The 14,225-nt window shown below is 40.2% G+C and overlaps 1 protein-coding gene across 1 annotated transcript; it reads right to left on the bottom strand.

Moving 5' to 3' along the window:
* Positions 1 to 2,050: 2,050 nt before the first annotated feature.
* LOC145126418 (putative disease resistance RPP13-like protein 1) lies at positions 2,051 to 4,447 on the bottom strand. The gene has a single exon (XM_079061792.1). It carries the CDS (start codon positions 4,445 to 4,447, stop codon positions 2,051 to 2,053), a length of 2,397 nt encoding a protein of 798 aa, XP_078917918.1.
* Between the last annotated feature and the right edge of the window lie 9,778 nt (positions 4,448 to 14,225).

Here is a 14,225-nt window from a genome sequence, read left to right as displayed (position 1 = left end):
GGTTACATAAAGTCAAAGTGGGTTTTGACCCTTAAAATGGTTTTTGACTTTTACAGCGGGTGTATTTAGAATCCCCCATGTATCTCATGGAGGTGTTTCCACTGCATTGAGGAGACTATTGGTTTATCTTCTATCCCTGAAACACTCGGCAAAACATCTTGAAAGGCATAATGCTTTCACAACCAATTCTTGTTTTCTTTCAATATTTTTAATCTATTTAAATGTGTTGTCAAATCTTTTGTTATCATGGACTCAAGCTATTTGAAGACGGTGGGCTCGCTTGTTGTAAGATGATTAATTTTGTTATTTTTTCGTTTATTATTTAAACATCATTTCTCTTTTTTCAAGCTGGGGTAGTGTTGGATAATGATATGTAAAAGTGTTTATTGGACCAATTAAGTTTTTGCATGTCGATTCTTGTGTTGGAGTATCCTGGCCTTTATATTTGTTATTTGGTTTCTAAGTTGACTAAATAAGGTCAAAGCAGAAAGCAGGTAAAAATATTATTGTATCAAAATTTCATAATTATTCTCTAAAATGATTCAAATACTTATGTTTTAAAGATCTTTGCAAGAATTTAAAATTCTATAACGTTTTCAAATATTGAAATAAAACTGAAACTTGATTATGACATCAACATTTATTATGATGTCATTACAAACAACCATCATGTTGATTTTTACCAGGTTTAGTCCAGAAATGAAATCTTTTGCAATTTGGTCTTTATTGGAAGAGATGAAGGTGATGAATCCATACGAAAATCAATATGAAACTTTGCAATAAGGACCAAAATGGCAAAAGGTTTCATTTTTGAACTAAACCTAGTAAAACTCATACCAGTGACCATGTTTGTATTTTACTCTCTTTATATATGAATATAATCATTTTTTGTAATATGCTTGTAAATTGACTTCCAGAATAAACTATGTTTGATATTTACTACATGTACGTACAACTGTACAATCAATGAAACTATGCACACTTACATCATCACAAATAAGGAATTTGTATATTGCCTCACTGCCATGGTGTAGATAGCTTTGCTCCAACTTTCACCTAAAGAAAATGAGCAACCTCCTTAGAATAAACCTCATTTATAGAACTAATAAGTTGTCATGATATTTACAGAAGTTAACAATGTGTAAATTTACATCATCCTTATGATACTTAGAAATATGACCCCAAAACAATAAGAAAAGGATAACCACACAAAAAAACAATTGGTCATGCTAAACAAACAGAATGCAGAGTTTTGAAATAGATACAAACCTGTAAGAAAGTCTGAAATTATATAGTAGATACTAAGAATGGATTAAGATGGTGCCAGTTTCTATAAAATTTGTCAAAATCAATATTTAAAGATGATGAGCTTAACCTAAAACTAAAAGGTCGAAATTTCTGGATTGAAGTCCAAATAGCACACGATTTCATTATCTGTTCTAGTAATTCTTTCAACAACGGAAAAGGTTATCGGAAAACAATATCAATGAAAACAAAAAGAAAAAGGAAACACAAAGTTGTTGTAATACAATGTAGATAAAATAAAATAGTTGAAACCTATATATAACAGTAAGATACAAGTATTCATTCAATTCTTCCTCAAACGGGAACATTGCAACTTAATGGTTAAAGTCCTACAATAATCTAAAAGCTATTCAACTATCACACTTATAATTTTTTCTTCTTTTAGTACCGGTTTTGATTATTGGTTAAATGTTTTATTAACAACCAAAACAAGCTTCAAAATTAATGTTACTAAGACTTTAGGTTAATTATCGAAAAAAAGAAAAGAAATAAAGAAATTGAAAACTTAAGAAGTATTGCATTTATACAAAAAGATAACTAAAAAAATTTGTGATATTAAATTTAGAAGAAGGGACGTAATAACTATAAAATCCAAAGAAGGATCCAAGTCAAAGAACCCTCGTTCACATTTGTCAACAAATACTTATTAATTGTAATAATATTATTAAAATTAGTAAACAGACAATTTTTGCACTTATTTAAGAGAAGGGTGATCGGCAAGGAGATGACATACATACCTTTTCTACTACCACACTGTTATTGTCAAATTTGATGGGCCGGATGTTATCTTAAGATCTGTAATCTTGGGGCATGAGAAAATATCAAGTCTTTTAAGGCAGGTGAGGTGTGGTAAGACCCCTGAAAATGATTCCACATCTTTAAAATCCGTGAGCTGTAGAGAAACCAGAGATGGTGGAAGAAGAAAAGATGATGAGGATGAAGGAGTAGTAATAGTATTCCTCACATCGTGTGCCACTACAAATGAAACCACTTCTGAATTTTTTCCATATAAATTTAGTTGGACTAGTGAGGTTGGAAAATTCTGCGGGCCCCACTCTGACATGGGTTTATTTAAGCATCCTATCCTTAGTTTTCTTAACTTAGGAGGCCACACTCCACAAGGAAAGGAGTAGTCCATACTTGGACAGACTTCTATCGACAGTTCTTCCAAAGATGTGAGACTTTGAAAATGCTCATGAGGAAATGAGTTTAGATTCTTGCAACCACTGATCTCAAGAGATGTTAGGTGTGACCTGGGGAGAAAACCGAAGTCTTTTTCTGGAGAGATGTTATCACAATCACTGACTATTGATTCAGTGAGAGGGGATGCGTGATCCTGCACTGCTGAGAAGGTCAAGGATGTCAGTGAATCACAATGTCGTATCTCCAACCTCTCAACACTATTTGGACAACTGTAACTCTCCAGTGTCTCACAAATAATAAACATCACCAGTTTAAGAGATTCCATGGTAATCCCACAAGTAATATCTTTCTCGGCTGATGCAACCAACTTTTTACAACATGATACTTCCAACTTCTGTAAACTCACAAGACTCTGCCATGCTTCTGATTCTCGTTCCCACAAGTATCTCAGTTCATCACAACTGTTGATATTTAGATGTTCAAGTGCCCCAAGATGCATTAAATCTTCTCCGTGTAGTTGAATAAGTCCTTTGACATCCCATATTTTCAATTCAACAAGTGATGATGACACACCAACCATGCCTTTTAACACCTCTTCGGAACATTCTTCTATATATAAAACCTGGAGTGAAGGTATTAATCCGATTGACACCTCAGCTAATTCTGGACAACTGCTTATAGAGATCTCGTGAAGACGAGGAAATGATCTACGAGTTCCATGTCGGTCACCACTATTAATTGACCATCTCTGCCAACTTTGCATATCTTCAAATTTCAGAACTTCAAGGGATGGAAATGTAATGCCAATAACCGAATTTGTAGGTGCATGAAACTCAAAACCCACAGTCTTCACCTCACTCATACTTTCAACAATCAATGTCCTAAGAGACCCTAAACATCCAAGTGTTGGTAAGTGTGTACTTCTACAACCATATAACGTAAGCTCTGTTAACTGATCAAACGTGGGATCGCCAACCCAACCAGGAAATCTCGTTCCCTTGTTATATAAAATCTTGAAGATTTTTAACTTGGGATGAGGCCTTAGTTCTTTAAGTACTTCATATTCAATTGTCTCATCCCGAGATTCATCAAACACATTATCACTCCATTCCATCTCCAAAACTTCAAGACCCTTCTTTTGATGTAAGTTGGCATCCTTTGCTTGTATTGGATTTACCACTTTGTCTAGCCCGATAATGGAAAGTTGACCTTGAAGATCGGATAGGCCCTTAAGATCGGATATTTTGAACCCGTAACCTTCTTCAATAAACACCTTGGGTAGAGTTTGTAGACTCATCAAACCACCAATCCCTAAGGGCAACTTGTTCAAATTCGGAGTATCACTTATGTCAAGATGTCGCAGGTTTATTAACTTTGCAAAACTCCTTGGCAAGCTAGATAACTCTTTACAATGATGAACCAACAAGCTTTGTAGATGATAAAGGTCACTCACCTGTTCCGGCAAACATGTGATTTTAGTATAAGAAAAATTAAGATACCGTAGATGCTTGAGACTACCAATGGATTCTGGTACCTTCGTGACCTGTTGGTATATGTAACGGTTTGTATTCAAGCTCACGACACTTAGCACCCTCATAAACTGTAATCCAGGAAGTAATTTATCAAGAAACTTGTCCAAAAAGTTATCGTTTCTCCAAGAAACAGACATTAGTAAGAAAGTTCGCAAGTGTTTAGCTCTTTCTAATCCATTGAGCTTTCTATATGATCCAGATCTTAGACCTACAAGTGAAAAGTGACGAAACTTCTCAAAAGTTTCATTTGTGACATCGGATACATCCATTTCACCATCCAATCTAAAGGAAAACTCTCCTGCAAAACTTGTGGCCAAGTCATTTATCAGGTCATGCATCGTATATCCTAACTCGTCATTCGTTGATTGTTGAAAAAAGGACCTTGACTTTAGCTCTTCAAAATACTCATGACCTAAATTCTCCATTGACTTGTTTCCTTTTGATTGGGACAAAAATCCTTCTGCCATCCACAATACGACTAACTTATTCTTGTCAAACACATAGTCTTTGGGAATTAAGGAGCAGTACGCAAACAACTGCTTCAGATGTGGAGGGAGATGATAGTAGCTTAGTTTTAGAGCCGGAAGAATCTTATTTCCATCATCTATATCCCATATCTCACTCTTCAACAACTCCTCCCATTTATCACTATGTGGAGAGGGTCCGAGCTGACTTGGGAGCTGGAGACGGAGATGCGGGAGCAGCATCCAGAGTTGTTTGCACAGTGAGACTTCGAGGGCGAAGTCTGATTCTAGTGGGGGAGAATTGTAACATCCGGATTTCCAGGTATGATAAAATGAGTATTATTTTCTAAGTTACGAGGAGTGACTCGACGAGTTGGCGCCTTAACTCGTCGAGTAGGATCGCGACTTGGTGACGTGGAAAATGAATGGACTCGACGAGTCGACAAGATGACTCACCGAGTCAGCGCTGTTGGTAGAAACCCTAATTCTTTCGGGCTTGGGCCTATTTAAAGGCACTTATAGCCTCCTTGGCCCTTCCCACCAGTGTCTTCGTCCCTTAAGAGAAACCCTAGAGTTATTTGTGAGCTAGAGAGGAAAGAGGCTAATTGGAGGCCATTTCTTTGAAGAAGAAGAAGGTCAAGAGTGTTGCAAGGATCTCAGAGGAGAGTTGGTGGATCAGCTTCATCTTCATTCAAGCTTCAGATCTGGTACAAGCTCTTGTCTCCCTGGTGTTTGAATAGATTTCCTTTGGTTGTTGAGTTAGGCTTGTAACACCATTTGGATGGGGTTTTGGGTGCATCCAAACCCTTTTTCGAGTTATTTTGTAGATCTGGACCTTGTAAGGTCCAGAGAACCAGAAAGTAGGTAGCTTTGAGTGAGTAACTTTGGAACCTTGAAGCTATGAAGCTTCAATGGAGTCATAATGGTGTATAGAGCAAAATACACCATGCATGAGCCTCAAGTTCAGACCTTTACGTGATTTTTGGGTGTTAGAAGGTCAGATCTATAAGTTAGAGAAACAGATCTGACCTTAGAAGGTTAAATGAGTATTGCCATGGAGGAAACTCGCCGAGTCCATGAGAGAACTCGACGAGTCGGATCGGGTTGTCCCGCTATTCGTGATCAGTGGTAACCCGTCGAGTGAAAGGTTAACTCGACGATTCGAGTGAGGCCTTAGAAGGATTCAGAGGACACGCATGGACTCGCCGAGTCACCGGAGTGCACTCGACGAGTCTGGTCAAAGTTGGACCGTTGACTGGAGTTGACTTTCGTTAACTTTTAGGGTTTGGTCAACAAGTGGGCATCTGGACCATTGGAGGGGTAAAATGGTCTTTTCCCCCCTTCTGTGAGATTATAGGAAGGGATTAGTCTAGCCTTTGAGAATTGTTGTTAATTAGAGGTAAATTACTTTATGTGATTAGGCGGAGGCTAGATCAGTATTTCGAGTTTGAGACTTTCCGAGATTACCCGAGGTGAGTCTTCTCACTATACATTACCTAGAGTGGTAACCATGTGCAGACCAGAGGGTCTTATGTGTTATGTGTTTACTTGAGATTATGTGTATTGTGATTTATGTATGCTATTGTGATATTTAGACCGGACCGGAGGGTCCAACGATTTAGACCGGACCGGAGGGTCCAATGAGCTAGACCGGACTGGAGGGTCCAACGAGCTACGGGACTGGAGGGTCCCGCTGAGACACATTGACCGGAGGGTCATACCGAGTTATAGCCTCGAGTGGCTTATGTGTTGTATGTGGTATTTTGGGGAACTCACTAAGCATTTATGCTTACCGTGTTATGTGATATGTGTTTCAGGTACTAGCGAGGATCGCGGGAAGTGGTGGTTGTCGAGGCCAACAAAAATAAATAACCCTAAATCTTTTACACTAAAATAGTGTATAGTGGTAAAGGGGTCGATCCACGGAGATTGGTTCAATTTATAACTCTATGGAAAATCTTTTTGCAACAGTACTTCTAAAATGACAATAAAATAAAAATGGGGGTTTTGATATTTTGAAATACTTGAAACAAACTAGAATTAACTAAGATTTAAATAGACAATTTCAACAAAAATAAGAGTTTGATGTAAAATCAATAAGAGAAGGATGGTTGACTTAAAGTTTCCTCACTTTGACTTTTGATGAACATATCATTAGAATCAAATGGTGCAATACTTGTTTTAAATCCTTAATTTGGCTATAGTAATCAAAGAAGCTTGAGATTACCTAGACTTTTCTTAGTTGTTAAAATGGTTAGAGAAGCTCATAACAATTTCCTTAGTCAAAGTCATAATTTCCATTAAGCATGTAATTAGTGAAAGTCAACTAGCATTAAGAACCAAAAAGTCACCAAATCCAAGAGGGGTCAAATGCTTTCACCACCATGTTGGAGAAAATGTTTTTTTATGATTGTGTGAAGTAAAACTAACACAAGAATCACTTGTTGCTTGCTAATTTGAAGATCCTTTACTTAATCAAGAAATTAGCCAACTAATCACCACAAACACATTTAAACTCATGAATAAAAACATGCAAGTAATGATAAGATGTTAAAACACAAAACATTTTCATAAAGATTCAAACACAAATTCATGGATTCTTCAATATTCAACAAAAGTTCAAAGGATTCAACAAAAGTCAACCAAGATTAGTTTAGCCAAGCATGACTAAACTCAAGGAAACAAAGTTAGTTAAGATTGTACCAAACATTTAGCAAGAATTAAGAGATGAAATGGTGAAGTTCTTGAGGGTTCTTGGCCTTCAAAAATGCTCCAAACTCCAGAGAGAAAGTATCAAAATCGGACCTCCAAGATAAGGCTAAAGAGGCACACCAACCTTCCCAATATAGAGCTCTAAGTAAAATCCTGAAATTGCCCTTGTCAGGAATCCACGCGGGCCGCGGGGAATCTTACGCGGGCCGCGTGACTTCGACGGAAATTTTTGGGCTTCTTCAAGTCTTGGGCCCCCACAGCTAATCAATTGGCCCAGTTCGAGTCCAATCAGCTTCTAGCCCATTTCTCTTCAATATTTCTTCAATTTGAGCCCAATTTGTCTCTCCACATCACTCGAAACTTCCGCAATTTCCTAAACATCGATCTTGCACACTCAATAATTCTCCCGTGGCTTTCAAATTTAAAGTTTAATTCTTCCAACCCTTCAAATAATTGACAATCCCACTCCATGCATCACCTCTATAGCCATCAAGCCTAAAATCCTCGTTGTCCTCCAAGTCCAATTGCTTTCCAAAAGATCCCGCTCCGCTAGTCTCCTTAAAATCTGTAATTAAGCTCACAAAACTCGAAAGAACCCGAAAGTGGTCATAAAATAACAAAAAGGAAAATATGCATGGAAATTAACTAAAATGCGAATGAAATATGCTAAAATAAACTATAAGAAGAAGTAAATAAAATGAAGCTATCAAATCACCCCAAGCTTAAACCTTACTTGTCCTCAAGTAAGACAAGACTAAAATGAACTCGGGATGAACTATCCTAGGGAAAATAAAAAGAATGGATAGAACTGCGGAACCTGATCACCGTTAGTCAACATGGTCAGAATTGATCTTGCTATTACCTCACGAATTTTTCATCCGATGACAATGTGACCATAAACCACAGCCAGGACAACTCCTTTAGGTGAGTAAGGAGGGATGAGCAGTCGCAGCCCAATGGAACATACATACAATGAAGAACATCTGTAGTAGGGAGAAAGCAGCTGGATGGGCTCGTGTGGAGCTCTTCTTTTAAGTGTACACTCTGATCTCACGTCTGCTGGCTACTCTCATGTGTAATTGGGTTTAATCGCTCGGGCACCATTGTAGGAATCAGTTCACTTAGTGTTGGCCCAAACCTCCCGTAGTATTCGACTCAACAGTCTCTCTAACATCATCAATTTGCGAAAAAAACAACAACTCGATCTATATACAATAAGACAATCCTAAATAAATGAATATCAAACGCCGGGTGACCAAAATGTAGGAAAATTTGTTCAATAATTGAACCGGTCACCTATCTACGATTATTACAGCTTGAATTTTTTTTTATTTTTTTATATTTTTTTTTATTTAATTTTTTTTTCTTCTCTCTTTTTTTTTTTTTTTTCAAAGAAAATTTTTAACTCAAAATTTGGTTCCCAAGAGTATGTAAGTGGAACCGAGAGGGTAATAATATAATCCGAATGGTCTAAATGTGAAAATGACCATGTGTGGAGCATAAAGATGTAATGTAAGCTCCTTTTCAAACTTGCAATTTTTCAAAAATAATGAAAATGTCCATATGCGGACTAAAAGACTCTCTAAGATCCTAAGAAAATCGCAAAAAAATATGGTGATGTAAAGAGACCGGATATGGATTCTACTCGGGGACAAGCACCAGTGCTTCATCTTAACGGTTCAAACATGATCAAGTGTGATCCTCTCAGCGGTAGTGACCGCAAGGCTAAGAACATCCATTGCTATAGTATATCTTACAGTTGTTAGTATTGCATGCATAATTCTTCATGAAAACTACCTGGCCATGATCACTTACCCCTTTAAGCTTCCAACATCTGATCCCAAGTATGAAATCCCAAACTGCAGCTAGTGGTCCCGGTTCGATGGGTGAGATAGCAACAAGATCCTGGACCAATAATGATACAATAACTATGAACCTGTTCCATGGCATCCAAGGGGGGGGGGTGAGAATAAACAGACAACAAAAATGCATGAATGCTAATGCCCTAAGCTAAATGTTATGCAAAAATAGAAAGTAGAAAAGAAGAAAATAAAATCTTTTTGGAATTTTATAAAAAAATAAAAGAAAAATGAATGCAAATTAGCTTAAAACTAAAATGTTATGCAACCTAGTTAAAAAATGCATGAAAAAGTAAAAGAAAATGGAAATGCCCCACCCCAAGCTTAAGAACAAGCATTGTCCTCAATGCTTAAGGAAAGGGCGGAAATGACCTAAATCGGAGGGTCGGGCGGCGGGAAATGCCCGTGGCGATAGTGGTAGTCCCACATATCCTGGACCTGGCGGGAAGTGGGCGGGAAGGACTGCTCCAATCGATCAACACGGGTCACCACATCTTGGATGGCTCTCGTGTTCTCTTGCGTTTGGGTGTCGATGCACTGCACCGTGGAGAACATTGTGGCGAATTGGTCAAAGAACGTAGGGGGGAAATATGGTGGGACTTCGTGTCCCCCCTGCTGCTGCGGCTGATATTGAGGCTCGGCAAAATGCTGTGGAGGCTGAAACTGGCCATCTTCATCATCTATAGGAGGAGGGTAGTCGGATGGAATGATCCATTGATCGGGGTCAGTTGGGTCGAAACTCCCTATATACTCGTGGGGGAGAATGAGGTATGGTTGGTTGTCAAGAATCCACATGGGACCAACGACCGAATCCCGGACGAGTTGCATTCGGCGGAGTGCGTGGCCGTCAAGGCTAGAGGGGCCGGAAGCCTTCTCGAATGGAAGAGTGGAGAGATGAAGTTGAAGCGGTGGCCGAGATGCAATGAGGGTGATCAATCCCCCAATGAAAATGTCTCCTTTGTCCATAGTTGTGAGGTTGTAACATTTGGTGAAGAAAAAGGAGGCAAAATCCGGCCGCGGACCATTCTCACGAGTCATGCACCAAAGAAAAAATAATTCCGCCTTTGAAATTTGTCCCACTTCGGAGCGGGCAAAAATGGTGCATGTGAGTACTCGATGCGCTAGGCGCAAACATGGGTGAATTATGGAGGAGGCCTTTGACGAAGACGATGAGTATTGTGGCTCGTTGGTAATTTGCTGCCAAAAGTGATGCTCATTGAAGTTTCCGGGCCATGGGTCTTGTTGGTGATATAGATTGTCCACTGGAGTGCCCATCAGGGCGTTCACCACCCGATATGGTAGGGATCGTTTCTCGCCGAGCATTTGGAAGGTGACGGTTTCGCCTTCCTCCCCGGGATTGAATGTGGCGAGAAATTCCAAGGTTGGTTCAACATAGGTGGCGGCGCGGTTATAGAGGAATTGGCCCCATCCAATATTGTTAAATAACGCTTGGACTCCATCGAGTACCCCAAGACTAGCAAAAGATTCCCTATGGAGGAATTTGGTTGACTTGACTTGACGTTTGTTCGAAACGAGAAAATCATATGTTGTGCGGTCCTCGCGATTCAACAAACGAAACGGGGGATCCTTGGATTTTCCTTTTGATCCACCTTTAGAGGAAGTAGCTCCCGTCCCCGTTTTGGCACGTTTAGACATTATCCGGGACAAAATTTTATCAACAATAATCTTCAAATGACACCAAAGACCACACAATTCCAACAACTAATGGGTAATCAAGATGCAAATAATCAAGATAAAGGAATGAAAGTACCCAATTTTCTTAGACCCGGGATGAATAAGTGCCACCAAAAATATTTCGTCAAGACACACCCCAAGCTTACAATTTTTGCTCCGTATTTGACGCTTTAATCGCTAAAACAACCCCACAAACGAGCTTCAAGATGACTTTCCGGCGACTAGAGTGGCGGCACCCGAATTGGTCGGAAATTTTTCGTGAGTTTTTGGGAAAAGATGGGTATGGTTAGAAAGCCCTTGATGAGAGAAACAAAACCTCGTGCTCGGAATCTCCAATGGTGGCCGGAGTTGGCCGGAAAATGCGAAAGAAGGTGGTGGTGGCGCCCGGAATTCCGGCCACAGATCGGACCGGAATTTGGGTGGGGTTTGTAGAGGATGAAAAATGGCGAAGAATGGCGGTGGTCTCGCGAGATTCCGACCGGTAGAACTCCGGGAAAATGGATTTTTGTGAGGAGTGGGTTATGGTGTTCTTGAGAGTAAATGGTGGAATTTGTTAGGTTAGAATGAAGAAGATGAGTGCTGGAGATGTTTAATCCATGGTCAAGAAAGGTCAAACCCGGTCAATGTTGGTCAACTCATTAAACCCCTTAGTCAACAAAAGTCAAAGCAGTCAACAGCTCAAAAGAATGTCATTCGACCAACCACACGGGCAGGGCGCGGGCCGCGTGCCGGCCACGGGAACTGAATGGCCCAAAAAATTGCTAAGTGCTCGAACAATCACGCAGGTAAGGCTCGGGCCGCGGGCTGGCCGCGTCTAGCGTCTGAAAAACTTCTGAATTCTCTGATCTTTCACGCGGGTAAGGCTCGGGCCGCGGGTGCTGTATTCTATCTAATCCTTGATCTACGCGGGCCGCGCAAAAATTAAGCCGCCAAGCCACGCGGGCCGCGGGTCACTCCTGCACTTCAAAAATGATTTTTTTTAAGCCAAAACGATCCACATAAGGCCCGGTTTCAAAAATTTGACAAAATTGGGAACAAAACGGGGAGTGAAAGGTGAAACCTTTCAAAAATTTATTTTTCAAAATCCCGAAAACGCGTTGAAAAATGATTTATTTGGATCCGGAAAAAGTGAAAGCATAATGCTTTCCAAAAATGCCCTTCATTAACGTCTTTGGCGAGACGTCCTTATAGCTTGATTCAACACACCGGGACATCCAAATGGATGATTTCAAGAGCATTTGCATTAAAACCTTCATAGAATGGCTTCAATCGGTGCCCATTGACTTTGAAGATTTGTCCCGTTTCTTCACTTTGGATTTCCACCGCCCCATGGTCAAAAGTCTTTATCACAATAAAAGGTCCAATCCATCTTGACCTTAGCTTGCCTGGAAATAACTTCAATCGTGAATGGTAAAGTAAGACCCTATGCCCCGGTTCAAAATGCTTCCGGGTGATGGACTTGTCGTGGAAGAGCTTCGTCTTCTCCTTATAAATCCTTGCGTTTTCATAGGAGTCGTTTCTCAATTCTTCCAGCTCTTGGAGTTGAAGCTTCCTATGTCTCCCCGCCTCATCAATATTGTAATTACATTGCTTGACCGCCCAAAATGCACGGTGCTCTAATTCGACGGGTAGATGACATGACTTTCCGAAAACCAACCTAAAGGGTGACATTCCTATCGGGGTCTTGTAAGCGGTCCGATAGGCCCATAAGGCATCATCAAGCCTTAAACTCCAATCTTTCCTTGTCGGATTCACTGTTTTCTCTAAAATACTCTTCACCTCACGATTTGAGACTTCCGCTTGACCGTTCGTTTGAGGGTGGTAGGCGGTAGAGACACGATGGGTCACGTTGTACTTTTTCAGCAAGGCCTCCATCATCTTATTGCAAAAATGCATCCCTCTATCGCTAATCAAAACCCTAGGCACACCAAATCTCACAAAGACATTAGATTTTAAAAAGTCGATAACCGTTTTGGCATCATCCGATCTTATGGCTTTGGCCTCAACCCATTTAGAGACATAGTCAACCGCGAGCAATATGTAAACGTTGCCAAACGAGACGGGAAATGGGCCCATAAAATCAATCCCCCATACGTCAAAAATTTCACAAACAAGGATTGGATTTTGTGGCATTTGATTTTTTTGTGAAATGTTTCCCGTCCTTTGGCACCGTTCACAGCTTTTACAAAACATATAACAATCGCGTGACATGGTTGGCCAAAATAATCCACATTCAAGAACCTTTCTCAAAGTTCGGCTAGGTCCGAAGTGTCCCCCACAAGCAAATTCATGACAAAATTGTAAAATGGATTGATGCTCTTGTTGGGGTACACATCGCCTAATGATTTGATCGGGACAATGTTTCCACAAATAAGGCTCATCCCACACATAGTATTTTGCATCACTTTTGAGCTTGTCTTTTTGAGCACGTGAAAATGTGTCGGGATACCTTTTTGTGACCAAAAAGTTAACGATATCAGCATACCAAGGAGTAGATTGAATAAGGGAAAAGAGATGCTCATCCGGAAACTCGTCCCGCAAAGGGAGAGGAGTTTCATTTGAAGTGATCCGACTTAAGTGGTCGGCAACAAGGTTCTCGCATCCACTTTTGTCTCGGATTTCCAAATCAAATTCTTGCAATAATAAGATCCACCGGATGAGTCTTGGCTTTGCATCTTTCTTTGTCATCAAGTACTTGAGCGCCGCATGATCCGAATACACTATAACTTTGGTGCCAAGTAGGTATTGTCGAAACTTCTCCAAAGCGAACACTATGGCTAATAGCTCCTTCTCCGTGGTAGAGTAGTTGCTTTGAGCATTGTCTAGTGTCCTTGATGCATAATAGATCACGTGGGAGGCTCTTCCATTCTTTTGACCCAAAACGGCGCCGATAGCATAATTGCTTGCATCACACATGATCTCGAAAGGGAGATCCCAATTCGGTGCTTGTATGATGGGGGCGGATGTAAGCAATTCCTTGAGCTTGTCGAAAGTTTCTTTGCACGCCTCATTGAACTCGAAATCGGTCTCCTTTTGCAAGAGTTGGCACATTGGTCTTGTTATCTTTGAAAAGTCCTTGATGAATCGTCGGTAGAAACCTGCATGGCCCAAAAAAGAACGAACTTCCCGAACACAAGTCGGGTAAGGTAAGCTTTGAATAACATCGATCTTGGCCTTATCTACCTCAATTCCTTTTTCAGACACAATGTGACCCAAAATGAGACCTTGACTCACCATGAAATGACATTTCTCAAAGTTTAAAACCAAATTTGTTTCAATGCATCTTTTCAAAATTTTGGTGAGATTGGTCAAACATTCTTGAAACGAGTTCCCATATACCGTAAAGTCATCCATAAAAACCTCAATTATGTTTTCGACATATTCGGAAAAGATACTAACCATGCAACGTTGGAAAGTGGCTGGGGCGTTACACAATCCAAATGGCATTCTCCGGTATGCGAAAGTGCCAAATGGACATGTAAATGTTGTCTTTTCTTGGTCTTCCGGTGCCACCG

Source organism: Lactuca virosa, chromosome 1 (genome assembly GCF_052849685.1).
Source record: "Lactuca virosa cultivar CGN04683 chromosome 1, Lactuca_virosa_CGN04683_v6, whole genome shotgun sequence".
NCBI classification, from domain to species: domain Eukaryota; kingdom Viridiplantae; phylum Streptophyta; class Magnoliopsida; order Asterales; family Asteraceae; genus Lactuca; species Lactuca virosa.
This window is presented reverse-complemented; position numbering and strand designations above follow the sequence as displayed.